This window comes from Motacilla alba, chromosome 3 (genome assembly GCF_015832195.1).
Source record: "Motacilla alba alba isolate MOTALB_02 chromosome 3, Motacilla_alba_V1.0_pri, whole genome shotgun sequence".
NCBI classification, from domain to species: Eukaryota; Metazoa; Chordata; class Aves; order Passeriformes; family Motacillidae; genus Motacilla; species Motacilla alba.
In genome coordinates, this window is record NC_052018.1 from 3,471,631 (window position 1) to 3,499,234 (window position 27,604).

The 27,604-nt window shown below is 45.2% G+C and overlaps 1 protein-coding gene across 2 annotated transcripts in view; it reads right to left on the reverse strand.

Moving 5' to 3' along the window:
* Positions 1-538: 538 nt before the first annotated feature.
* XKR6 (XK related 6) overlaps positions 539-27,604 on the reverse strand; it is a 177,452-nt gene continuing 150,386 nt past the window's right edge. Inside the window, exons 3-4 of one of the 2 annotated variants that reach the window (XM_038131304.1) lie at positions 11,084-11,814; positions 539-9,576 (exon numbers count right to left, since the gene is read on the reverse strand). In XM_038131304.1, coding sequence (XP_037987232.1) covers positions 9,562-9,576; positions 11,084-11,814 — 746 coding nt within the window. In that variant the 3' untranslated portion in view covers positions 539-9,561. Of the gene's footprint in view, positions 9,577-10,720; positions 11,815-27,604 lie in introns of those variants that run through there. The other variant, XM_038131303.1, reaches the window with a different exon arrangement.

The window sequence follows — 27,604 nt, forward strand, 5'->3', positions numbered from 1 at the left end:
TGGAGCCTTCCTGTGATAATCCTGGTTTTAGGGGAACAGCTCCAGCTCCACCATGGAGCATGCTGTCAGTTTCCCAAAGACAGATTACTTGTTCCTATTAGTCTGAAACAAGGAACACACAGAAAATCAGGCAAGAACCTCACCCCACCTGTTATCTCATACTCTTTTCATAATGGGTGGCCACATCAGATTTAGTGGAATGGTCCAAACTTGGCCCAGTGACAGGAGTCAACAAAACGAGATGTGAAATAGTCCTTCCCTGAGTAAATAAAACACTTTTAAAATGAATTCCCATTCCTCATTGGCACAAAAGGCTGGAATGGTAAAAGTTTGCAGAGCAGAAACAGTAGCCATTGTTTTTTTCTGATAGGAAAATGTTTTCCATGGAAACCCCCTCAAGTTTTTGATCCATTTTGGGAAGGGAGATATTTTGTAGCAAATGGAAAACTTTGATGTTCAAGGTAAGATCTCTTCCCTCTCACTTTCCCTACAAAAAAAAAAAAAAAAAAAAAAAAAAAAAAAAAAAAAAAAAAAAAAAAAAAGATGGGAGACAAAGGGATTTGGCTGTGATACCTATTTAGACCCTCCTTCAGAAAACACACATCATAGCTCTCCTTCAAACGTCTGCAATTACATCCAATTTAAGGCTTGTTTAATTCCTCGAGTAGTTCTGGGAAGTCTATGGATAAGTGCAAACCAGTCCACTTTCCCTACCTCTTATCCATAATGAATTTGTATGTTGATACTGAGACTTCAATGATTATTGAAAAAAACCCCAGATTGTATGGGAATGGTGTGAAATTGAAGTAATTTGAGGGGGTTGCTTGGGGAGAACTTTGTCTGTAGTTTTCCCACAGTGTGCGCTCAGAGAATCACAGAATATCCTGAGCTGGAAGAGACCCACAAGGCTCATAGAAGTCTAACTCCTGGCCCTGCATGGGACGACCCCAAAAATCACCCAGTTGAAGTCAAGAGGTTTCATCTTCAGGCTGCTGAAATTCCTGCAGGCGTGTGTCCCTGTGTGCACTTGCGTGCCCTCAGAAACTGAAAGCAACCCCTCAAGAGAACAGATTGCAGGTGTAATCAGCTGGCACTTGTCCTGGATTTTCCCTAGTTAGGAAGGAACAGCGTTTGGTTTTAGAGTGGAAGAAGGAGAGGAAAGGCGGGGCGGCATGCAGGTGGCGTTCAGCTGGGGCTGAGGGGAGGAAGTTCTGGCACTGGCAGCAAGTTTTATTGGTAAATACAGCTAGAAAGGAAAACATGAGCTGCTTGTCCTTGTGACTGATGAATGGGAATGGCATCTGGAGGCAAAACAATAATCATTGCCTTCAAGTGGCATTTGGCATTTGAATTTTAAGGGCTTGAAATCAGATTTGGAGGGTTTACTCCCTGCAAAGGAGGGCCCCGTTTGCTGCGCGTGTTGACAGGGCTGTTCTCATTGCAGTGCTGATACTGGTGAAAGGAGAAACTATCTCTTCCTCAGCTAAAGCCAGGGACTGAAAAGCCCCCATAGAGATCAGGGGTAGGCTAGACTCAGATGGCTCCTCTTGGAAAGATACTCCTGCTTTTGCACAAGTTTTGCCTGGGTTTTGACAAACTCTACAAGCTCAAGCATGAAATCTATTGTCACAGTTGAAGGAAAAGACCAATAGGGCCCTGTTTGGGCTCCCCATACCAGTAGAAATTAGTGTTTTTAGCATAGATAGTGTAAGGAGGCACCTGGCCATCAGTGGAGCTCTTCTGATTTATCCTGATGCTGTGTTTGGCCCTCATGTTTTGTCAAATTTGGCTTCCAAATTTCTTAAGAAGTGGAAGATAGGTGGGACAGCATTTCCTCAGGACTTTAAGCTTCTGATGGTCTTTCAATTAAAGAGAAGAAGAAAAAAGAAAAACCTTCAAGGAATGTTTATTTCAACCCTGCTTGCAAATCCCAAATTGCTAGCACCTCTCACCAGGAATGACCTTCCTCATCTTGAAAAAGCCCTTTGGAATTCACAATGTGTTCATATATATTAAAACATATATACTGCTGCAGTAACATGGCATGTATGCTCACCTATATTTCCATGGGACTGGGGATATAGACTCAGACATACATGTTGATTAATCCCTTTAATTCTGAAAATTCATAGGCACCCACTTCACTTCAGGCTTAATATATAGTAGGAAGAATTCTCTCTCTTCCTGCTGTTTTACTCTCACTGCCAAAGTGGGTCATACCAAAACAACAGGGTGCATGCACAGCCAGGTGGTTTCCCTGTTAAACAGCACAATTTCAGGAGAATTAAAGGGTGATTTATCAATAATGTGAACTTCTTGAATTTTTTTTAAAATATATATATTTATATATTATAATGCCCTCAATACCTTATAGGCTATATCCTATTTAATTCCACGAGGTGGGCAACGATGAGCTTTGAAAGCAGTCTGCACCTACATCTTTTCGCTCTACCAGATACACATTGCTTTCAAAACCACACTTGCCCTCTCTCAGCCCTCTCAGTCCATCCCTGTTCAAGACACAGATGTGTGGTGCTTTTTAGGACAAAGAGGGAATATTAGTTTGTTGGCCAGCATTTGGTTGGGTCAAACAAAGCAGTTAGCATAGCACCAAAGGAGTTACATTGCTGTTTTTTTTTCCCAACATCAATTTTTTTTTTTTTTTTTTTGAACAGAAGAAGTAAGAAGAACCCAGATGCACCAAGCTGAGTGCTTAAAACAGAGCAAAGAAACAGCTGGGGAGAAGGACGGGGAAGAAGCAGACCCAAAGCCGATGCGGGTGAGCGACGGCCCATCTGCAGGAGTGGGGCTTCTAAATTTGCTCTGCCCCAACGGGAAGATGTGCAGCTGCCTGGAAATTCAGGTGGAAGAGCCTGGCCCCTGTAGCCAGAAGATTTTGAACTCCCTCCCCATGGTAGATACAGGGAAGGGACAGGGAAGGTACGTGGCAGACCAAGCCAGAGCTTCCTTCTTGCTTCATGCAAGGCAAGTCTTGGGCTAGAGAAGACAATGGACACCTGAAACACCTCCCAGTGATCCCAAACAGACCAGACTCCACAGTCCTTACTCAGGACAGAAAAGGAGACCCAACAACAAAACCCAGGAGTTTTGCCTGAGTAAGGAGTGTGTGAGCAGACTTCACAAATCTTGTTCAAAAGGGAGCAGGGAGTCCTGCCTGGCATTGCATTCCCACAAGAGACATCATACAACGGTCAGGACACTTAGACAATAAAAAGACAAAAAAACCCTCTAAACCTCAGGCTTTCTATCACATGTTTTTCCCTTCTGAATCATCTGACCAGTGGTGACATTTGGAGCAATGAACTGGATCCCTTCCCTCTTTCTAAAGAAAGTTATCCTGGCTTTCACCCACGTGGCTTGGGGCTCAACCAGGGATGAATCCACCTCGATGGACACGGAACCAACAGCCAAAACTCCCACAGGTGGCAAGGGAAGTTTTGCCTGCAGGAGGATGGTGAAGGCAGCCTGGTCTGGTCTCTCTAGGTGTGGCACAGGTTTTTTCTCCAGGAAAGCAGGGACTTCGGGAAGAGTTGCACGGGAGCAGCGTTGGGTCTATTTTATCCTTTCACATCCCACCTTCACCCTTTGCATAAGGAAACAGTTCAAAAACCAAAAAAAAAAAAAAAAAAAGCAAAAAAAAAAGCTACTGTACAACCAAGTAAACTGCAATTATTGTGCTGTCTTAGGCAGTCAAGGAACTTAAAAGGCAAAAACAGAAAGAAAAAAAAGATATTTTTTCACGTGTTTATCAGTTGAGACACTAGTTTTCCCATGCCTACAAGAGTCCTCAGCAATACCAGCCTCCCAAATAAGGTCCAGGCTATTCCAAAACAGCGTGAGCAAATTTTTCACTGTATTCAGATGGATGCTGATGACTGAAAGATTAGTGCACATTTAACCGTGGCTGATGAGAGCAACTTTTAAAGGAATTCAAGTATTCATCAGTAATCTGTTCGGTTCAGAAATACTTTTGTCATCTTTAGTTTCAAGTTTTCAGAAACAGCAAGGAAAAGGGAAAGGTCACCTGTTGTGTAAGAAAATAATATTGCAAATAGTGCTGTTACATTTGACCAGGAAAGCAAGGCTATTCAGTTGGCGCACAACAATTTTCTCCGTTCCTTGCTTTTGGGGAGAGAAAAGACTTCAAATCACTTTCTCAAGACATGCACCAGCAGGTTTTCCTTCTGCATGTTGTAACCCACCCCTTCACTGCTCATCCCCCACAACAGCACAAACCCAGCAAGAATGAAATTTTCACGGTGCACTTCCAGCACCTCTCACACACTTTAACTTAAGCCTCACAACACCCCTGTGAGGTAGGTAAATATTATTATACCCATGTACAGATGGGTAAACTGTAGGCACAGAAAGGTTAAATCACTTGCCCAAGGTTACACAGCAACTTCGTGGCAGAGCTGGGGTCGAAACCCAGGAGTACTGTCACCCAGAAATCTGCAATGACTTTTAGACCGTGGCCACTTTCTACGCTCTCTGTAAGAGACCATCTGACAAACACAGCATTGCACAAATCCAATTAACTCCGCGGATTACAAAGTGCCTGGCTTTCAAACAGTTGCCTTGCTGCATGTGTCCCAAAGGAATGGGGAGGGCACAGGAAGGTTTCTGCTCTCAAATAGTTTTTTTTTCTGTTTGCAGGGCTTGGTTTTGGTTTGGTTTCATTTTTAGGTTTTTAATATAGGACAGGAAAAGGTATCCGCATCCTGTTATCAAGATCATCACTTTCCAATTGGTTTCTGTGCATGTCTGAATATACATTGAGGTCCAGATGGTTTATGCAGATTTATTTTAATAGTCACCAGTTGCCTCCCTCCTCATCAGCAAAGAGCCAATGGAACATATGCAGCGATCCGTTATCTCATTTTCCCATTTTTCTCATTATCCCACTGTCTGAGCTTCAAGTAAGGAACAAAGGTTGAACACAGGCAATACCCAGCACAGCAGGATAGCTCCTCCCTTTCTTCACATCACACCTCGACAGGAAAGAGTCACCACACCATTATTCCCAAGTTCAAACACAACAGAACAATGAAGAGATTCTGAACGTGCTCATGGAGAATTAAGTGGATTGCAACAATCTCTAGCGGTACCCAAAGGTCTGGAAATGCGTTCTGCACACAGTGAAAGGTTTGCCCACGTCTATTTGGGATAGCCTCAAATCTCCTCGTTCAAACCAGGCTGAGATTCTCTGCACCAGAATACACCTGAGCTCCAAGGAAAAATAAAACCAGCAATCATAACCCTGGGAAAGCACCATTCCCAAAGCCCCCAGGGCTTGAGACAACTGCCAAAAGAACAGCATGCAAGCTCCTGCAAGCAAAGGGTCCACAACGGAGTTCACGTCATCCCTACCGTCCTATATCAGCCACCTCAGCTTCTGTGGGGATTGGCATAGACCTTATTTTGTCATGGTTATTTGGGTTTTTGTTTTCTTGTGGGTTTTCTTTTGCAGGACCACATTTGATCTGAGCAGAACCCAGAGAAAAGCAAACCCAGTAAAAGAAGGAAAAATCCTAGGAAAGCCTGTCTCCACAAATTTCCACTGACTCCGGCAGCTTCCAAATTGTCTCCTGCCCAAGCTGCCCAGCAAGCAGGCACTAAAAGGTTTTGCAAATGCACAGTAGTAAGTTTTCCTTTTCAAAGCACCTCTGAGCTTCAATGAAATCATGCTGGACTAACCTCAGACCACATTTTCTTCAGGAGGTTTAGTCATGCTGCAGGTGTGCAGGTGACAGGTGTGACATGCAGGGCCGGGGTGGGATAAATTGTGAAGTGAATCTTGTGTGTACAAAAATATATCTGAAGAGCACGGAGTGATTGCACTCTGAAAGTCAATAGTGATGCTCCTCATGTGAGCCAGGTTTTAGCAGACAATTCACTAAAGCTTGGAATTAATTTTGCCATTTCATCCAGTCAGCTTGAAATAAAAATACATGCAAATGACTGCTGACTTTTGGCAGGCGCACAAAAGGACGGGGTGAAGCAGAGAAGTAGCTCCAATCCCAAACACTGAAAATATATATATTTACACTTGAAATGGGTGTCTCACTTGCACTTTGGAATGGTAAATATTCACCATTGGCTCCTCTTCTACAGTTCAGGTTGGATTAGCTGCAGATGAAAAATGCCTCATGTGGGTGGCAAAGCATGACAAGGGCATGGGCAAGGACCTTGTAATTCCTGTGTTTCCACTGTTGATTTGCTCTGGTCTGAATGATTCCTCTCTCTGAATTAGCTGCCTATGGATGTGTAACACTATCACAGTAAACATGCCATCCATCTGACATGGATGGAGGGATGGATGGGTTGACATCCGAGCCATAAAAGTGATGCAGTTTGCAAAACAACCTCAGCAAAGGGAACAAAGTGAACTGAAAAATAACTTGTCCATTGAATCAAGCAGAAAACAGAAAAATGCCTGATCAGAGCTGACGTACTCCACCACCTCCTGCATCCTGGTCTGTGGCATGGAGTTACATCTTTGTCAGGAAATTAAGCACTTCCAGGATCCGTTCTGGCCACAAAGTCAACTGAGTAGTGCTGGCCCCATCCTGATTCTGAAAATCTTCCACCCCTGATGTGGAGCACCTGCATCCAAACTGTCAACTGGGGACGGTCTCTGGCCAGTGCCAAAGCCTGGGCAAGCTGTGCCTGAGCCCAGGACTCCTTGGAGTGGATCAAAACCATGCCAGGGAAGGTTTGAATAATAACAGTCGGGATGGTGGAGCCCTCGTGCCTCGGCATTGCCCTGGCATGGCACAGTTGGCTGGTTTAGATGATCCCAGGGTGAATCCAGCACCACAAATGTGCCAGAGAACTTGCCCACCAATCTGGTGAATAGATTCAGGCTCGACCTTCTCCATGGCAGTTTGAAAAGCTCCTCATGCAGTATCTTCTGGCCAGAACATGGGATATGGTATAAAAAAGGTACCAGGGAAAAGCTGAGGAGTTAAAATCAAAGTGAAACCAAAAGAAGTTGCTGACCATCCTGCAAAAGTGCACACCAAAAAATCAAAGGGCAAAAAAAAAACAAACCAGGAGGAGAGGACGAGACTCCTAGCACTGGGATTAGTACCAATATAGGGCTGGGGTAGTTTTCCACCCTGAGCTTTTGGCTTGGCAAAAGGCGCTGTTTGGCAACAAGATCACAGGTAATCCCAAAAGGAAATGGTCACCACCCCAAACTGTCCACCAGGAACGTGTTGGGAGTAGTGGCAGAGCACGTGCTTTATGTTAAGGCTGTAATGAAGTCCTGGAGAAAGAAATAGTTCTTCAGGGACGACACAAGCTCTCCCTGGAAATCCTTTGCTAAATGGAGGTGCTGATGGATATCATTCAAAGAAAGGAGAAGCGGAGGCAGAAAGTTTATGCAAGTAGTGAAACAGTCTTAACATGCAGTGGAGGCACCTGCCTTTGTTGTTATCCACACTACGAGCCACGAAGGAGGAGGGCTTTGGAACAGGGATGTGTCAAGCCCTTGGTTAAGCTGGTTTGGTTGTGAGAAGTTAGCACTGCATTGAGAAGTAAGGACACTTCCAGAGTGTTTTGCCCCTCCGCTCCTGGCACAGGGCAGAGGCGACAGCTGTTGGTGTGGTGGTGTGGAGTAAGATCCCGTTCCTGAGGGAAGGCAGGCTGGAGTTGCTCATGAGAGGCAACACTGAAGGGTCTCCTCCTCCTGGCACCTGGTGACTGTGCCTTGGCTCGTTGTCGCTGTCCTGGTGGGAAGGGTCTGGCTGTTCAATGGGGTCAGTGATCAGCACCACATTTCCAGACCTCAAGGCTGACGAGTTTGGGGAGCAGGACCTTCTTAGGGTGCTTTTGAAAACAAGAATGCCACCTCCTGGAAAAATGGTCCCCGAGGAACAGCAGGGCTGTTTGCCATCCATTCCTTTCTCATGCTTTTGCCACGGAAATGCAGATGTGAGGAGGAGAGCTCTTCATGCAAGGACCAAAGCGAGTCTTTACATGGGGAATTAGATCAAGATAAGTCTACACTCACATTAAAGGCAAGTCAAAAGAAAATTCTGGAAGGAGAAATGCAGGCCTGTAGCTGGAGGATGGGCACCTCTGTGTTTTTAGGACTCAGCAGGTGGGGACAGCGAGTTCACTTCACAAATTACCTCTTTCTATGGAGACAGCACACTGATCAGGGAGAAACAGGGTGAAATGTTAGTAGAACACTTGAGAAGGAACTGGCTGTGGGGCACAGACAACGGAGAAGGGAAATGAAAGCTTTTCACAAATATATATCAGTTCATGTATATATATATACATATATATATATGTATTTATGTGCACAGCAAACAAGGGACTGGGGAGTTAGACAGGGGATGACAAGACCAAATCCCTCCCTTTGCATGAAAATGTGACCATCACATTGGTTGTAATCAGAGCCCAGAAACATCTGCCTGAAATGGAGTTTGACTGGGAATTACAGTACCACTGACAATTTGGCTTTGTATAAACTTTGCCGTGTGTCTATAGTTTGGCGTGAAGGAGTCCTGCCCTCCTTGAAGGGGACAGACACCAGTTGAAAGTTTCCTTTACAAAAAAAAATGAAACAACTGAAGAAACCCCAACGTTTTCTCAGAACACTGCAAAGGATCACTGATTGAAAAAAATGTTTCTCTTCAGGTATATTCAGGCGAAGAAAGCATTCAGCTTCTTTAAACTGTTATATAAAATTGGTACTAGTTTCTTTAAATGCTATCATAATTAAAAAAACCAACTGATTCCTGAAATTAAAAAAAAATAATAATCATAATTAAAAAATATCCCTCCATGCTGATCTTCTCTTCAGAATAGGCCAGCATGGGAGTTTTGCACCCTAGACAGTTACAGTATTTCTGGAATAAAAAATTGCAATTACACACAGAAAATACTACAGCATTCACTTAAAAATATCTCATTTTGTTGTTGTTGTTTTTCCCCTCCCAAGTAGAGGGATGGTGGGATTGAAAAGATGCCCTGAAACGGGAATATTCCTTTAAAGGAGCAATACTCTCGAAACGGAAAAAGGGTGTCAGATAGACGCAAACCCGATGATTTAACTCGAAAAAAACCCCAAGATATTCCAGCACTGAAACAGAATCCGAGAGAGATGAGAATGTTCAGACACCGAGCGGGTTATTTGGAAATGTCAAGACAACCCCACAGCCCTCGGCGGGACCGTCTGGGCTTTGCCAACATCGGAGGTGGCAGCATCTCCTGGCGGCGGAAGGCTAAGCTAAACCACGGCGCTCTCGCTACGCTCTTGGGTTTCCTCTGGTTGTTGTTTCTCGCCATGTACTTACAGTAGAGGGTGACACGAGACAGTTTTTATCAGCAGTTCCCCACATGTAACCGAGTCGAAGAATTTTCTCAGCTAAATCACAACAACAACATCAACAGAAATACAAAGCACCAAATTCATCTCGAGACGTGAGTCAGTTTTACAGGTTATTACCGTTTGAAGAAGTTTTGTTGGTTGTTTTGTTGTTGTTTGTTTTTTGTGTTTTTTGTGTTTTTTTTAATCCCGACTTTTCATGTTTTGTTTTCCTTAAAAACAAAACAGAAACAAAACAAAAAATCAAAACCCAAAAATCCCCAAAATGGAACAAAGGATGCTTTACAATCACTTTAAGGCTCGCACTGAATGAGACATGACAGGTCTTACACGAGATTACAAATAATACATGTATGCCTTTCACAGCCTTAAAATGATACAGTAGGTCAAATTATTTTGCCAGTCACTGATCAAGTATTGTGCCTTTAAATTGACTCGCTTTTTGCTACCATGCTGAGTTTTATTATTACTGAAATAATTATTAGATATGTGGAAATATACTTTCAGATCATATTTTTGGTTTATAATTTTGATAATTTCACATTTTCCAGAAATCAAGGTGGCAGGCCTTATTCTGGGCTCAGACCGTTGGTATTTGCTCCACTGGAGACAGTGGGGCATTAGCACGAGCAGTTGTTGGGAACAAGATCAGATCCTGTATTTTCACACTGATCTGGTGCAATCCCACCTTTCTACGGGGTCCATTTCCACAAGGAAAACGGTTCCAGGGTGGGGTCACCTTTATAACACGACTTGGTCAAGGCTTGGCCCAATGGTGTTATAAATTCCTTGCCAAATTATCTTACAGACCTGATTTTGTCTTTCAGCTCTTGGAAAAATCAAACTTCATTGGGGTTGTCTTGGCTTTGCTTTCTTATCTTTTCTTTCTTATCTTTAGACATTTGGAGGGTTTTTTCTGCTAAATCCAATATGAGCAACGGGACTTTTTTTTTTTTTTTCATACATTTCTCTCTTTTTGTTGTTGTTGTTAATTTTTTTTTTTTTTTTAATTTTAAGGTTTGCATTTCAGTTGGATGGTTGGTTTTTCTTTTGTTTTTTTTTCCTGGCATATAATCATTAAAGAGTTTTGCATGAGAAAGGTGACAGTACTTAATGAAACTCAGCACCTAAGGGCATAAGGCAGTTGTAGGTTTGTTTGTTTGTTTTTTTTTTATTTTTCAATCAGCACCAATCCCATAAATAATGTTCTACACTTGGTGTACGGTATAAAACTGATGTGGAGATGCCTCCTTCTCCACCTGTGAATCCTAGGTGTGGAAGTTGAAATACTGTTTCTTGTGTGTAAAAAACAAAAGAAAAGTTTTTCTTTTTGTTTTTACTTACAAAACATAGAGAATATCTTTTTTTTTTTATACATACAGCAACCAGAAAGAAAGCTTATCTGAAGGTTTGTGTTTGTTTCATGATCTGTGTTTACCGTAAACAAAAATAAGGTCCCCTCTTTTACTTTTGCTTTAAGGAGCTTTAAAGTGAAGATTCATATTGTAGCAACTCATATAAGAGAGGTCCATCTCTATACCTAATACCTACAGCTGTGGGGGTGACATATTGGAGGATGTTGATAGTTCTTCTTAACCTCCTGTCTACAAAATGAGCATCCCAGGCAGGATATCTTTTTCTTGGGATGTCAATCTTAATGAGAGGCCCCTCAGGGGGGTAGGGTCGCCCAGATGGAGTAGATGGTACCATTGCTCTCACCTGGAAAACGGGCAAGCAAGTGTCAGCTGTGAGTTCCTCCTGTTGCTCCGTGACCGCTCTGGTGGGCGTAGCCTGGGCCCCCCGGTACCCAGGGGTTTGGGGCGCCATGGGCTCAACATCGGGGGGCAAAGGAATGCCCCAGAGCAGCTCGGCGCAACAGGAGCTGGCAAAGATCTTAGCTCTTGGCCCCATGGGATGCAGCACACCATAATATAACAGCATCAAAGCTATCCCAGCAGCAAAGCTAAGAAAGACACAACACAGTGCTGGCACGGCATAGGAGTCAGTGGTGTCAGGATCTCTGTAAAAATACCAAAGGAGCGTCAAGGCAGCGTTCTCCGTCAGGACCACCGTGTAATACGCAAACATTCGGTATCGAGTCCGCCCTTCCTTGACATTAAACCAGCAGAAAATGTACACAATCCCTACCACCATGTTGAAGAGGATCTCCTCCCACTTAGACATGCAGAAATCTGTCCCACCATGGATGATCCAGAAAGCCATGGCACACCAATGGACCACTACAAAGATCCCAAAGTAGAGCTGGAAGATGGAAGCAAAGAGAGCAAAAGAAATAACTCGGGATGAGATGGTGAAGAGGCGCCAGAAGAGATGGATGAGGGCCCCTCTGTAGCTCATACTCTTCTTGTCGTCCCTAGAGTCCCGAAGAAGCTTGTGATAGGAGGCTAGCACCCAAGCCAGGGACATCAGGGAGGCCACAGAGGACACACCTGCCGGAAGACACACAGATCCACTGAGTTAGACAGGAGCTTTGGTGGAAAACATCATCTGCTCACTAAATTATTGCATCTGGGGCAGGCTCTGGAGCCTGAAGGTTCAACTCACGTCAGGTTGTCCTTACAGTCTGGAGGAGAGAAATACAGAGATATCAGTGTGGGAATTGGAAATGGTGCTGTATTCAGGAGTTCTCTGACTCCTTGTCCTTATCTTCCTGAGCCACTGGATTGGCCACCCCACCCTGGTGGTTCCAGTAGGGAACAGCCTCTGTGCTCATCCTGACTGGATCCATATTTGAGTTTGAAATCTGGATCCCATCTAAATGCTGAAGCCCAAGTGTGAAAGTTACGTTCTTGGAGAGCAGAATCTCTTTTGGAATGCACCACGGCAAGAGCAGAACACTTGTATTCCCTGCAGCTTGGATCCTTTTTTATTCTAAAATACTTCATTTAGGCAATATTCCTGTTGATTCTGCCTTACTCAGGAATCCCCATTTGCTTTTGCCTTTTGGAAAAACAAGGGTTTTGTCCCATGCAGATAAACAGGTAAATCCAGGGAGCATCGAGACTCATCAATACCCTTGAAAGAGTCCCAAAACAAAGGATCTGATCTCTCCAGCAAATCCTCTGCCTTGTTTCTGTGATGAACCCAAGACCTATGCTGGAGGTAGCTCTTCTCCAGCCTGGTCTCCTGGCTGGAGCACAAATCCAAGTCACAGTCATGTCAGAGAGGGCACAGCCTGCACTGGGATCACCTTCAGCTCCCAACACATCCCGCTGCACCCTGACATGGGGCAGAACACCCCATGATATTCCAAAGGGACCTGGTCTTATTCTCCATCCCAACACTTACACAACTTATTTCCTCCAGAAGATAAAATAGTGGCCCCACCACACTTGAGAGGCTTTTAGAAATATAATTCCATTGATTATCAGAAAGGTAGATTGAATAACTCATGGAGCAAAGCATCAAAATAAAAATTAATTGAGGGATTCCTGGGAAAAGAAAGAGCTGCTGGTATCTTATTCCTTTGCCCACACTGCTGCTCACTGGACAGCTGTTCTGCAGGTGAGGAAACAGATGATGGACCAAAATCCATATTTGGGAAGCTCAGTAATTTGGTAGCTATGGTTGGATTGGGCCTTAGCCAAAGATTTATCTGGGAACATCACCTTTAAAGTCCAAAGGAAAAACTGCTAAGGCTTCCAAGCAAAACAGTGAGAAATGCCCCTCCATCTCTGATGTGTGACTGGATGATAGGTTCAGATCTTACTTGGCTTTTACTTCTTTAAGAAAATGCAAGGAACATCTTGCTGCAGCTGCTCATAGTTAAAAAGGTAAAATGCCTGAAAAACCTAAATTTCTTCATGTCCTGTTTCCTCTTCTCTCTGCTCACAGGGGCTTGGCTTCCTTGTGAATGCAAATAAGGTCCACTGACTCCTCAGACCTCACTCTGTAGAATTTATCTCGGTTTTGAGGAGCCCACCCCACAGTGTGGCAGGGTTAGATTTCTCTCCTTCCAACCCATCTGTGTCTGGAGGAGAGATGATGGAGAAGAAGGCCAGGAGGGATGGCAGACTCCAACTCTGCCCTCATTGGAATTCTCACAGCCTGCCAAGTCCACCAAAGCTACACCTTTTCAGCAGCTCTCAAGATTCCCTCTGAATCCCTTATCTTTGGGCTCAAATGTTCATTCGAATTTCAGACTGAACTTTAAAAAACAACAAACAGCAAAGCAGTGAGAGCAGTGGCCTTATCCAAGAGGGAAGATTTAAGCCACCGGCTTTAGGAAAATCACTATTTCCCCTGAGTTCTAAGTCCTCACTAAGAAACACTTGCACATAGGACTTGGGGATTCCAACCATAGAATCACAGAATGGTAGGAGTTGGAAGGAAGCCCTGGAGATCATCCAATCACTCTGCCAGGTAGGATCACCTGGAGCAGGTGGCACAGGAACACATCCAGGTGGGTTTGGAATGTCTCCAGAGAGGGAACTCTATGCCCTCCCTGGGCAGCTGTTCAGTGCTCTGCCACCCTCAGTGTAAAGAAGTCCTTTCTCATGTTTAGGTGGAACTTCCTGTGGTTTGTTTTATGGCCACTGCTCCTCATCCTGTCACTGGACACCTCTGCAAAGAGTCTGGCACCATCCTCTGACACCCCTTGGAGGTATTTATATGGATTATTGAGATCCCCTCTCTGTCTTCTCCAGACTGAAAAAGCCCAGCTCCCTCAGTCTCTCCCCATAATGGATGGAAACTCCTAAATATGAACAGCCTCAAACTCAAGCAGATGCAGATTAGATTCATTTTAACCTAAAAGATGAGTTACATTTTTGGTAGACTTTATTAACAGTTTTGGAAGGATGAGTCATGCCACAAAGTTTTGTTATAAGTACTGTTTGTTGCCCTACCTCTTGGCTATTCAGTTTTAAAACTTTCCATGATTAGCAGGGAAAAAATATGTCATTTATTGCCTTATTTTAGTGCTGTTTTACTAGAAACTTGTACAGCATTAGCTGTACCTGTACAGTGAAACTCAAGCAGCACCAACCCACAGGAGACAGATGTGTCAGCCTGGATTAAAAATGTTTCTATTGGGCTCATTTATTCTAGAAAAGAGAGGGGAATAAAATACACCCAAAACAATCCCCCAGTTTGCACATAAAGGCTTTACCTAATGTTTTCAGGGCAGAACCCTCCACTAATCACAGCCTTTGCTGTAAATTGCTCAGAGTGTGTGTGTTGAGTCACTTGCATGGCACCCGGGCTGCTGACAGTCATCTGAACGTCTCCTTCAGCCAGCAGAGAGAGGCAGACACCCCCAGAAAGTGATTCAGCCTGTCCTGACATCCGTGTGTGGGACAGGGAGGGGTTGACTCATGCTCCCAAGGTGTCTGACTCCATCCCTTGCCAGGGGATGTGCAAGCACCAGCAGTCAGGCGGGATGAGTCCCCCCCGTACAGAACAGCTCATTGTCTCTTCATCTGCACCAAGATCTGAGGGAGGCAATGAAGGATCTTTGGGCATTTTGACATATTTTTGCTGTTGTTTAAAAGTTCACAAGCCTTGTGTTGAATGTGAATTTTGGCACCCTGGTGATGAGCAGGATCTGGACCTGGGTGTGAGGGGGGGGAGATCTGTAGGTGGACGTCAGCAGGAACTATGGAGTAATGTAAAGACTTTTACATCACTCTTACTTACTGCCACAGAAACTATTCCCTAGCTCTTTCATACAGACCTAAATGACACAGCACTTTTGTCATCTTCACCACAAGTTTCCCATTCCCAACTTTCCCTGTGATTTCTAGCCCGTGACATCTTCATACAGTTTACAATTCTCACAGACTGTGGGATAAACAATCCCTGTTTTTCCTCTCAGCTTCTCCAGACCTTATGTCTAAGCAACTTTAGAGATCTCTTCAATTATAACTAAAACAAACAGTCCTGAAAAGTTGGATCACATGAGCAGTAATTTTTTATTTTGATTCTGACTCTTGCACGTGGTAACTGATGCACCTTCGTGGAGCACGAGTAGGTTTCAACTCCCTTCCAATGTTTGTTTATCAAAGGGATGAGGTTGGGTAAACACTGAAGTCACTCTGAAAAAAGCCCACTCCCACTCTTCCCACTCTGTTCTCAATCTTGGGAATAGAACATCCCCACCATGCACAACCACATCTCTGCAGGCATTCTCGAGCCAGGAGCAAATCAGCTCCTGTGGGGCTGGAAGCCTTGTGGCTGCAGCTCTGGGATTTGTATCCCACCTGCCCACGAGTCAGACTGGCACAAACTGGGGTTCTCTTCAAACCTCTCTGCCCTAGGAAGCCATGAGGGACACACAAGCCAAAGTCAGCAACATGAAGGAGTCAAGTCCCTGTGTCTTGAATGACACAGCACAAAGAATAATCCTACAGATCCCTTTAGGGATGAACTCTGAAGTCCTTGCAGTGAGACGTCTGCTCACCTCCATTCAGCATGAGGAAGCAGAGCTCTATAATGTCCCATTTGACAGATGAAGCACCAAGATTTGAAGGATTTACCCAAGATCTCATATAAAATCCAAGCTAAAGCAGGGAGTAGTTCTCCTTCACATCACAATGAGCTTGACAAGACATTTCAGACAGGATTCAGCTCCTACTGTAGAGACTCACCCCAGGGTGTCCTTGGTTAAATGATGTCTCTTTGCTCAAAGGAGGATCAAAGCTTAGTGCAACCATCACAGGTGGGAATCCAGCAACATTTGAGATGCTTTAGGATATTCCAGACCATCATGTGGAGCTGGCAGATGTGACAAACTTGCACACAGAGGACAAGAACATTTCTGAACTGGGAGCTGGCGTGAAGGAAGGCACTCAGGTTATTTCTAATGACACCAGCTGAGAGTCAAAAAAATTCTGCCTTTCTCAGGGGAGCTCATGATCCCTGCTCAAGGATAAACACATGTGCAACAGGAAATGGTGCAGAGAGATGAGAAAGCAGTGGGAAATAAGGCAGGTGTATAAAAGTTAAATTTCTGAGAATGTCAGATCAAGGAATAGATTCTCTGAGAAAGGGAAACAAGAGCTGTTGCTTTGGATCATGAAAACTGAGTGGACTTGAGACAGTGATCTGATACCAGAGGGGAGGAGCCTGAACCACTGTGAGTTCAAGGGAAACTGCAGAAGCTCACAGGAACACCCTGAATTTCATCCTGGGTTGGTTTTACCCCTCTAGTTCCTACCCTAGTCCAGAAAAAGAAAAGGTCATCTCAGACTTGTAAAAAGGTTCTTTAGGAAAAAAAACCCATCCACATGAAAGAATCAAAGCAATGACTCCCCTGAAATTGCTATTGCTGCTTTTAAAGCCTGGGAACAAAAACAGTGCAGGGAAAGCCATCCCTGTCTAGCTGGCCTATTCGTGCTGTGCAGGGTTTTACAACCACTCTAACGGAAAAAAATCACACACACACTCACGAATTAATATTTAAAATGAACAATAAACCCATTTTGGCTTTACTCAGTGTTGTCCAGTTGAGGAGAGAGGATTTTCATTAGGGGTAGGTACAGTTTTCATCACAAGTCCAGCTGCAGGTTTTTGGTTTCCCGCAATTTGGATGCAGTTGCTGTAGCACATTCCCTGAGTATTTCCTGTGGTGCCTGCCCCTTTAACGTTGAAAATGATGCCTGAACAGTGCTCTATTTCTTTTTTGACATTAATTCTCCTTAAGACTCCACTAAAACAAAATGGGAAGATACCAACATTTCTCCCGGGTGAGCGGGATGGCAAATATTGAGCATAACACAAAACCTTCCCTCAGCCCCTGTGCAGAGACAGCTCTTGCTTAATGCCAAGTGCCACATTTCAGTTCATCCCCATCCCTCCCTGGCTGCTCAGGCCCCTGTGCTGTGAACTCTGTTATCCTGTTTTCCCTTTGGGTGGCACGTTCCTCCCTAAAGCTCAGTAGGAGATGAGGAACAGGCTTTCATTTTGATGCATACAGAGTGAAAATGCATTTATACACAAAAGAGATCAAGACAGATCCTGCTTTTGTAACAACAGGGCCTGAAAGTCACTCTCCCTCATTTTTTAATCTGATTTAGTCTGTTTGTGTCAGAGTAAAAGGGGTCAGAATCAGACCCCAGGTCTGATTTTCATTGTTTCCCGATGGGTTTTGATGCTTGATCTTTCTTAATTCTTTCCCATCAGAGGAGGGAATGACTTGTGTCTTTTCCCCTTTATTTTCCCTCTTTATTTGTCTCTTTAAACATGGCAAAATATGGAACATTGCCAGTATATAAATAGTAAAGGGCTGCACAGACCATTTTGCCTTTCATTTTCCTCACTGGATTTCAGGACATTTCCTAAACAGTTCCTCCAGTGTGCCACCAGTCCAGTATGGCAGATGAGGACTATTGCACCTATTGTGAACACGATGCAAAAGTCTGACCCAGGAATGGCCTTCTTCCATTTCTGTGACACATCTGTGCTCTATTAAGAGCTGGAATTACCAGAGATGAAAATCCAGATCTTGACGCTGGGGAGACTGGGAAGAGATATCACACCAGTGTCCTATCCTTTGCTCTTTTCTCACGGAAAATATTTTGGTTTCATCAGGCAAGGGGTGAGTTTCACATTCTCACCATCTGCTCCTTTGCTAGGGAGATCCTCTGGGACCCTCCTCCAAGGGGTATCACATCCCCATTTTTCAGGATCCAGCTCACCTACACACAGCATCACCACTCCATGAGAAATAGAAAACTGCTGATGACTGGGAAAGGCAGTAAACAAAGGTAACTCCTTTCAGGGATGATTTTCCAACTAGGTCTGGAAAACAGGAAAGCCTCCTACCACCAAATCCCACTGGAATCCCACACAAGGCTTGTGCTGAGCTTCTGTACAGGATAGTCCATGTCCAAGCTGGCACAAGGAGAGGTCTTCCACATTAGACCAGAGGCACAACCATGTTCCCAAAACTTTCTCCGTGAGAAAATCCATGGCAAGGCAACTCCACAAAAGCTCACTCACATGGAGAGTTGCCCTCCCACCCCTCGACAGTTAGAGGCTGGCTTATGTCCTAAAATTCTGCTTCCTGAACCCTTTTCCTTTTGCTAAATTAAGATGTCCTTGGTGACCCCAGGAAAGCTGAATCCCTCCTTAGTTCCTCCCCCAGCCCACTCCTCAGCTCTGCCTTGAGGAAGCATCCACAGGGTCACCAGGGATTTTGTTTCCAAAGGCCTTGCTTTCCTGCCCTTTCATCCTGCTGCCTTTCAGCTGTCCCCAGTGCCCCTTTTCCCTGCTGCAGGAAGAGGTGACCAGCCACACTCATCTGATCTGTGCTCTCATTATCTCAGCTGCTTCTGTCGCGTCTCCTCCTATTCATGTCCTCTGTGAACTCGGGCACTCCAAACCAGCTCCAGCCCTGCAGCCAGCGAGTCTTGTATCTCCTCCTGGATGCAAGCCAGAGACTGATCCTGCTGTGGGAGGCACGAGCACCCCAGGCCAAGCAGAGATGGGATAATCCACCCTCTGTTTGGGCTTGTCCTCACACAACCTCGGTGAAGTGTCAGTCTCCTGTTCAAAATGTTGGCCCACTACATCAGGACTGGCAAAGCTTCCCCACTGTTCTAAAACCCTCTGTATGAAGATGCCCTGTCCATCACGTGCCTCAGTGTTTATTTCACCCCAGGAATCCTGTCTGAGACATGGGATGAGCTGTCTGGAAATGCCTCTGTCTCTCCATTGACTCTTCCTGGTGAATCATGGAATGGTTTGAGAGGGAAGGGTGCTTAAAGCTCATCTCATCTCATTCCAACCCCCTGCTATGGATAGAGACACCTTTCACTCTCCCAGGAGGCTCAGATCCCATCCAGCCTTTCCCTGAACACTTCCAGGGATGGGGTTCAAATTGAAATAACCAAAGAAGAACATGGTAAGATGAATACTAAGTAACGGAGGTTTGGCATCCACCAGCTCCCCACAAGAGCCCATAGGGGAACACTGAGTCTCAGCAAGGTGAAGAGAGGAGAAAGGAGGACTGATGGAACCTGTTCCTGGCTCCAGGATGAGCAGAAGCCCACAGTGGCTCCTGCAGAGCAGAAGCTGACAGACCCAACATGATGTGGGCATAATAAAGTGACACAACACAATGAATGTATACCACTGAAGGCCAAGCAGGCAAAATGAGCCCCCAACACCCTCCTGATGTGAGAAGGGTGCCATGGTCAGTCAGAGGACATCCTAGAACAGCCAGACAGAGTTACCAACATCCTCAAGGGGTAGGAGAAAAACAACATCCCTCTGTTACATCACTGAGAAGAAGGCTGGTCTCTAATAAGCCTGTGTGCACACAGCCTTCATCAGCACGAAAATTCACTTTTTGCTTTCCATGACAGCCTCGTCCCTTTCCCAAGATGCTGACTGCAAGTACCTCAGGTTTTACCTATTTATATAGGGAAAGAAGCTGCTGACACCTGTTCCAGAGCTGGAACATTTCTGGCAGCAACTGGGGGAAATCTCAGTCCCAGTAAAAGCAGAGGTCCACAAACAAGCCTCAACTCACTTGGCTACCTGGGGTCTTCGATCCTGTGTGCTAAATTGTCACCACAGTCTGGCTCATAAAAAACAGCAGAGAGGAGAAGGACACATGGGAAAAGAACCTGGTGGTGGTATCTGAACCCCAAATGAGAAACAGGATTATTTGTAGACCCTGAGCCCAGCAGGCAAAATCTGCCATGCCCATCCTGTTAAAATCCCTCAGGAGTTGTATCCAATCTGCCCAATGGGAATGGCTTCCAGACCATGTGAATTTGTTTTCTCATGCCAGGGAAAGCTTTGGGAAAGGGCTGTCAGGCAAAACTCTACCAGAGACCAATTTAGCACAAACACCTCAGTGCTTGGGCTCCAACACTGTTTGTGTTACAGGTATAGACAAAATCTGATCGCAGACCTCTGTTTATCACAACCATGGTCGTATAATCCTTTTCATCATGTTAAAAATAATATGGAAGACCTTTGGCTCAACTCCTCAACGCCTGGAGATAAAGCTTCTCATATAACCAGATTTTCCAGGCTGGACAGAGTAAATTAGACCAGGTGGCTGCTGTGTCTGGACAGCTCTGGGGAGCCCAGGCATGGCAGGTAGAGCTTAGGTAAAGTGTAATACAGATGTGGGGATGTCTTTCTGCCAGAAAAATGTTATTTTAGCAGGATAGAGTAATCCTTCCAGGAATATGATGTCAGCCATGCTCCCAAAATTATGCCTGAGGAAAATGTCAGTGTGAATCCATTGCTAGAGACAAATCCTGCCTTCTGCAGAGCAGCCTCTTCTGCAACATCTCCACCCAGCCACCAGAGCCTCTGATGGGACTCTAATGGTAGAGCTTCAAGGAAATGACAACACACAAACTCACTTTTCAGGGGAGCAATGCATGGCAGGTGTCTAAGAAATCCATTCAGGAATTTGGAGTGAGTTTGGTGATTTGGCTCAGTCCTAAACAAGTTGGAGGCAATCAGGGATTAGAGAGACACACACAGTCTTACTTTTGGAGTTCCTGTTGGTATGGCACAAATAATATAAAAGTTTTTATAACACAACATTACTTAGTTTGAAATGGCTCTTCCATTTTGAAGCTTCCCCTAAATGTTAAGAAAATGAAATGGAAAGGATTCACTGTTTTCTTTTCAGCAAAAGAAGATTTTTTTTTTCTCACTGAAAGAACGTCCACTTCAGCAGATGCTACTTTGAGGGTGTTCATGAAGAACAGTCCTTTCCTTTGTGTTTTTTGGAATCAGAATTCTTGTTAATCCTACTGATGCTGTTTTCAATGTCAGTGTGGGATGGATGGTGTTTCCAATTAGAAGAGTTGCTGTTATCACATAAATTTGGTTTCATGCGGACCAGTAACCCACATTGCAGCAGCAAGGACTCAAGTGCCAAAACCTCTCAAGGATCTTCCCACCATGCCCAGTTTCATCTTTTCCCAGTGCATCCTCTGGAGATCATGAATCCCACAAATCCCTGAATCTCAGGTGGGCAGGGACGGCACTGAAGCTGATAGAGACACTCAGAACCAACAACCATGTGCATCTCTGTCTTCTAATGACCCACAAACACAAGATGGTCTGCCCTGAGCTTGGTCTAAATCCCCCCAGGCACCAATCACCTGGGTTAATTCTGCATTAGAAATGTGCTGGGAAAGCAGCAGCCAGGATTTCCCGGGCACAGATTAGCTTGTTTGGAAATAGAGCATGAGAACTGCTCTTCGTGTCTATTTTTGTCAAAAGCTGCATGAATTGCCACTCTTTTCAGGCCGAGGTGCCCTCTGCGCAGTCATCACAGTAATTATAAAGACTTTTGAGTTAAATCCATGTTAATCTGAAGCCTTTAAGTGCTGCCTCAGAATGACACTGAAAAAGAACCCCACCTGAGCCCCTAAAAGTGAACAGCCGCAGACAAGAGGATGCGAAGCTCCTTGAGAGACCCCAAGAGGTTTCACTGGAAATGCTCCACCAGGATGTTCTGACAACACCTCCAGCAAGGCTAGGATTTAACTCTCTGCAAACAGAGCAAAATGCCTCTTTGTAGGGAGTGTTAGAAGGCAGGGGACTCACACAAAGCTGGCTCAACCTGACTGGAGCACAACCACCTCTAGAAACTTCCATTGCTATTTCCTGCTGAGAACTCAGTTTTTGTCTCTCTGCTAATTAAAAGAGTCTTTCTAGAACGACAGGCACAAAAACCCCACGCTAAACATGGTTACTTCAACAGGTAAGAATAAGATGGCAAAATCCAAGAGGGGTTATTCTTGGATGAAAAAAATCACATTTCACATTCAACAGCTGGTTCTTTGTGAGGAGCACTTTAGTTACAACTTCTAGTGGCCAGTTCTTTGCTAAGATTTTTGACCAAATCCAGGAGAGCTGCTTCCAGTTTGAATCCTCAAAATATCAGAAGGAGCCTCCTACACTGAGATTTTTCAGACCTATTGATATTTGAACTCTACTGTTAGGAACCCTTAGAAGAGAAACACACCTAAAGGAACCACTGGAATGCACTGAAATGGTGAAAAAAAAACCCTGTTTTGCTAAAAAAACCCCAACACATGGCTCCATTTAGCATAAAATCTTTCCCCAGCCATTTCTATGAGTAGGGATGGTTGGCATGAAACAGCAGGACTCCACAAACTTGTACAATATATATGCATTTTAACACTGCAATCTGACATCTTTTACAGCACTCCTATCCTGTCACTCTTTTTTATTTTTGTTTTAATTCAGATGAGAACCGCAGACATTGGGAAAGATGTAAACCTGCCTAACACAAGATGTAAGGATGCTGTAATCCTACAAGTAGGGGTTAAAATAGTCTGAAAAAGAAGGGAGCAGCACCTCAGTGCTGGATAGGAAAGCCCAAAGAGTTCCACTCTCTGCTTTGGGGAGCAAATACAAGGATCCCTTTCTCCTTAGCACGGATCTGGGGAGCTTTGGATCCTGCACCCAGATATCAGCAACTAAGCCAAGCCTAATTCTGTTGATTGCTAAGTTCTGTCCCAGCCTCCAAAACAGGGTGGCCTGGAGTGCTTGGTGGGAATTGTTCTTGCCATCACCTGAGCCAAGCATGGGAATTGTTTGGGTTGGTGTTGGCTGCCAGGAGCTAGAAATGTGCCAAGGGCTGATAATTGAAGCAGAGGATGAACAAGATCTGGTGGCTGTACTCATGTTCTGATGTGTTTTGGTTTATCAGCAGGGATGAAACCCAACAGACTTGTCCCAGGATTGGGAAAGCAACGTTTCCTGCCAGGGCTTCATGAGGGAACTTCCTGCTGAAAACAGCTCCCACGGGCTGTTCCTTGGAGACGAGACAACATCAAGGCAATGCTCCAAAGGGTCTGTGACAGCACCAAACAGGGATCCTGCAAACCTCCTCTGGTAGATGGCTTGGCCTGAACATAGAAAGCCTGCAGGCAATTGGGGAAATTACTTCATCCCAGCTCTGGGAACAATTTTGGCCTGATGGGAAAGAGGAAGGGACCCAGTTCAGATCACATTCACTGGCCAAAAAAAAGAGGTGTCTATCCAGAGGTGTGTCAGCAGTGCACACTTTGTAACCTTATGGTTTATAAACCTCTGATGCTGTGTAGGGGTCCTTTGGTGGAAATGCCTCAGGATAATCCCAGCTGAGGGGACTGGTGTCTGGAAAATAAGGAGCATCTCAACATTCCTGGAGAGTACACAGGGCTGGCATCAATGAGGCAAGTCTGGCAGAGTGTTCCTGTGAGGGGGAGTGACAAAGTGGCAAAAACGGATGTGGTGCAGCTGGTGCTGTCTCGCAGTGGGGTACTGAAGGCACCAGGGACACTGATTTCCAAGGATAACAGCAGGAAACGCTTTCTCCCTCTGCTTCCCACATTTTGTACACTCTGCAAAACCTATGTGATAGGTAGCAGGTCAGAATTTGGTGTCCACTCATTAGGTCATGCTCATCCTGACCTATCTGCTGGGTCTTTTTGCCTTCTGCAAACATTTTTGGGACCCTGATGTACGACAGACAGGGGCTCCTGTGCCTGGTGGCTGTCTGGCCTCAGTGACCCTCTGTGTGAAGACATGGATGTTCTGAGGGCACCGAGAGCATCAGGTTGGTCAAATGCCAGTTAGGACAAAAGTCATTTCAGGAGATTTCTACTGACTCAGTAATTTTGCTGCGTGCCCAGACTCAGAACTGTCACCTCAAGCTAATCATTAAATAACAGTTAATAGTTTTTGAAGTGAGACAATTCTTTCCTTTAAAACTCAACGATTTTGAGTTGCATCAACCTGAACTGCTCCACCTCCATCAAGGGTAGAAGCACAGAGTAGTCCCTGCCCAGCAGGGCATCTTTTCCATGTTTTTCTGCACATCCCAGAGCCTGTGTGGTCTCTGTTTATCCGTGCTCTCCTAGATGCCTGACAAGAATCCCGCACTAGAGCAATCTGAAGCTAAAAATAATCATATTTCACTAACTTTTCCTTTTCTCTTATCCCAAACTTCCTAGGAGAGGTGTATCTCCAGAAAGCCTGCAGCATGGAGTTACCCAAAAAGCTGAATTTCCTGCCTGGAATCTGCTTGACAAGAACCCAAACTTCTCTCCATGCCTCAGTTTCCTGGCTGGCCCCCAGCTCCTGGGAACAGCATGAGCTAATGCTGTTGTAGTGCTCTGATGATGTAACCCCTTTCCAGTGATTACCACAGTCTGACAAAGCCTAAAATTGGCAGCACTGGCCCCCTGCCAGCTCTGTCCCGTGAATGGTGACTCATCTTTCCTGGCTGTGCCGTGTCCTGTGTGTGACGGCGACACGTGGTACGGAACAGACGGGGTTTTATCAGCACTCCAAAAATAAGAGCCAGAGACATGGCAAGGTGGTGGACGTAGAAGCTGCAGGTGGGGACGGGCGAAGGGATGACAACTCTCTTTGGGCTGGCTCCAAATCCCATTGGAAAAAGAAAAAATAGCTGTCCCTGGCTCCGGAGGCTCCTGGATCCCACCGCACTGGGACAATACGGCTGATGATGGGACAAGCTGTCCCATGCCAGCGTGCCTCAGGCTTGGCCTGCTCTCAGCATGCCAGAGCAAGGCGTCCTCGGTGCCACTGCCAACTGTGGAGATGGCTTTTTGATGCTGCTGGGAGTTGGCCGGGCACCAGCGGCTCCTTTCCAGCAGGGCACCAAATTGCTCCCTGTCATCCGGCTTTGGTGGGAAGGAGAGGAAGGCAGGAACAGAGCCATATGCCCCAGTCTGGCAGAGCACTGGAGTCATATGAGTGGCCTCCCAGGCGAGCTGCTTATGAGTTCAGAGCTATCTGGGCCTCCTTGGGCTACTGGTGAACATTTAAAGGGAAACTGTGGGGGAGACAGGACAAATTTTCAGGGCAAATCATCCCAGATCCTCCCTGCCCAGCAAGCACACGACTGATGGGATCCCTTTCCCACATGGCAATGAGCAACTGCTTTTCTCCTTGTGCTTCTTCCATCACAGGAAACCAGGCCTGGGTGATGGACGTCTCCCACTTCTTTTAATCCCCAAGGAATGACATGAGAAAAAAGGAAAAAAAGAAAATCTGCCTTTGGGCAAAGTTGTAGCATCTCTTTTTCCTCATGATTTGTTTCAGAACCTGAGCCAAAGCTCAGAGTATGGCTCTGGTAGATCTTGTCCCCACCCCATCTCCTGTTACTGAGGACTTTATAAGGCAAAGACTTCTTTAGTCATACAGTGAAGTTCTCTTGGTGGATCTTAGGAAAAATGCACCAGTCAGGAAGAGGATTTCTGCTTTGCAGAAAGTCCTGTTTTGCAGAAATAGGACTTTCCCACACTGAATCTGCAGATGTCATATTGAATTTTGCACTGATCCCCATGGGATCTCGTGCCTGTATAGAATGAACCCTGGTTTATTTATGAGGTTACGGGGCTCTGCATAAATGGGGACAATTTTGTGTTGTGAGGTCACAGAGACTGGGTTTGGGGGTTTGGATTCCTGTTTGAACATTGTTGGACACACCTGTCTGGCCCAGGCCAGCATGAAAGGTCTTGCACTAACTTTGAGTGCTCCTTCAAGTGGTGAAAAGGATGAAATTACAAATCTCACAAGTCTTTTTTTCATTTTCACTGAAGACCTGGGGATTTCAGTCTCCTCATTTATGTTCAGGCCAGTGTTGATGTCACATTTTTGAACACCTACAGGCTGAAGGTCCCTTTCTAACTCAGTTGACCAGATGAGTCTTCAAACTAAGTGACAGGGAAAATCATCTTTAGTTTGCTCCTGCAAAAAGGAATCATAAATGATTTTAAATGGTCCCTAGACATGGTATATACAAGGGAGAACATGATAAAAAAACAGGACTTCACTTTGGGAGGGACAAGATAATTTGCAAACTCCACCAGGATAACTCTGCAGCCAGCACACAGCTGAGATGTCTGAAATCCTTTTTAATGCCTAATTTGTATCATTCTGCTTAAATAAAATGACTCCCCCAAACCCCATAAGTTAATGTTGCTTTCCCTTAAATACATGAGCAGCTTCAGCCTACTTTTGAGGGCTGTGGAGAGTGCAAACACCTCCCAAAATCCCAGAGACTCCAGCCGGACTTTGCAAAAGGAAGGCTTATGCTGCTAATCTCTCTCAGATCAATTGTAGGGTTATCAAGGAGATGGACACAGCATCTGTGGAGAGACGTGGCTTTTTTTGGAGGGAGAGACCCTGTGCTGAAAACTGCAGCCTCATACAGGCAGAAATCTTTGTTTAAAGAACTTGTGACATGAGTGGAAAGACGTTGGGGCTTCAGCTAAATCTCATTAAGCTTTAAAGAAGCCACGTTAAAAAAATTATAAAAAAAAATAAGAGGAAGCAAACCTCTTTAAGAGGATATTTATGCCAGAAAAACTGGAATCCCTCTCACCTCCCTGTCTGCCTAGAGGTTGGGCGTCTCCTTTAAGCTGGTTTGATCTGCTCCTCCCCACTTGGCACGGAGGAAGCGGCACCTCTTTGGGGCGAAGGGGGTTAAGGATGGTTTGTTCTGCAAGGAGTGAGGTGGATAATCTGCTGGGAGTGATTATGGAATGAGGATCTGGGTTGCTGAACTTTTTCTGTTGTTAATGCTACGTTTTCCCCTGCAAATAGGTGATTTAAATCACGGAAGTCCTCTGGCCATTGTTGCCCAGGAGTCTGGGAGATGGACACCCTTTTATCCTCTCCTAAACCTCAGACACAGGGTGACTGAGGGACAATGCTGCATCCTCTCCAGCATCCCTTCCCCACCTCCAGCCTAACCCCAATGATAGGTATAAATGCATCAGATTCCCTGGAGAAAGGTGTGGCTGCTGGTTGAGCATCTCATCCCACCTCCTTCAGCTGCTCTGGCCGTGAGCTGTTCCATGTGTTGGATCTATCCTTATTCCCTCACCTTCTCTTGACTCTGCTTTGGGCCCACCCAGCTGTGATTGTAGCAGATAAATCCTCCACACAGGGCCTGCCTACCGACACCAGCTCCTTCCACATGGATATTCAGGAGCTGATGTTGTTCCACTTTCCTCACCAACCAAAGAATTCCAGCTCAGCCTCTCAACATTCACCTTCCACTGCCCCCCTGATGGAGTTCACAGAGTTCTCGCCCCTTTTCTCTCAGTGCTCTTTTCTGTTTTTCCTCAGACAAGGGCAGCTAAGCTGGGATCTGCTCTGCCTTGTGCTGGGGATATGATGAAGGAATGAATCCTGACTCATGAAATCCCAGCTCGAGTCTTGTCCCAAGCTTTACTGAGGCTGGGTCTTGACCTC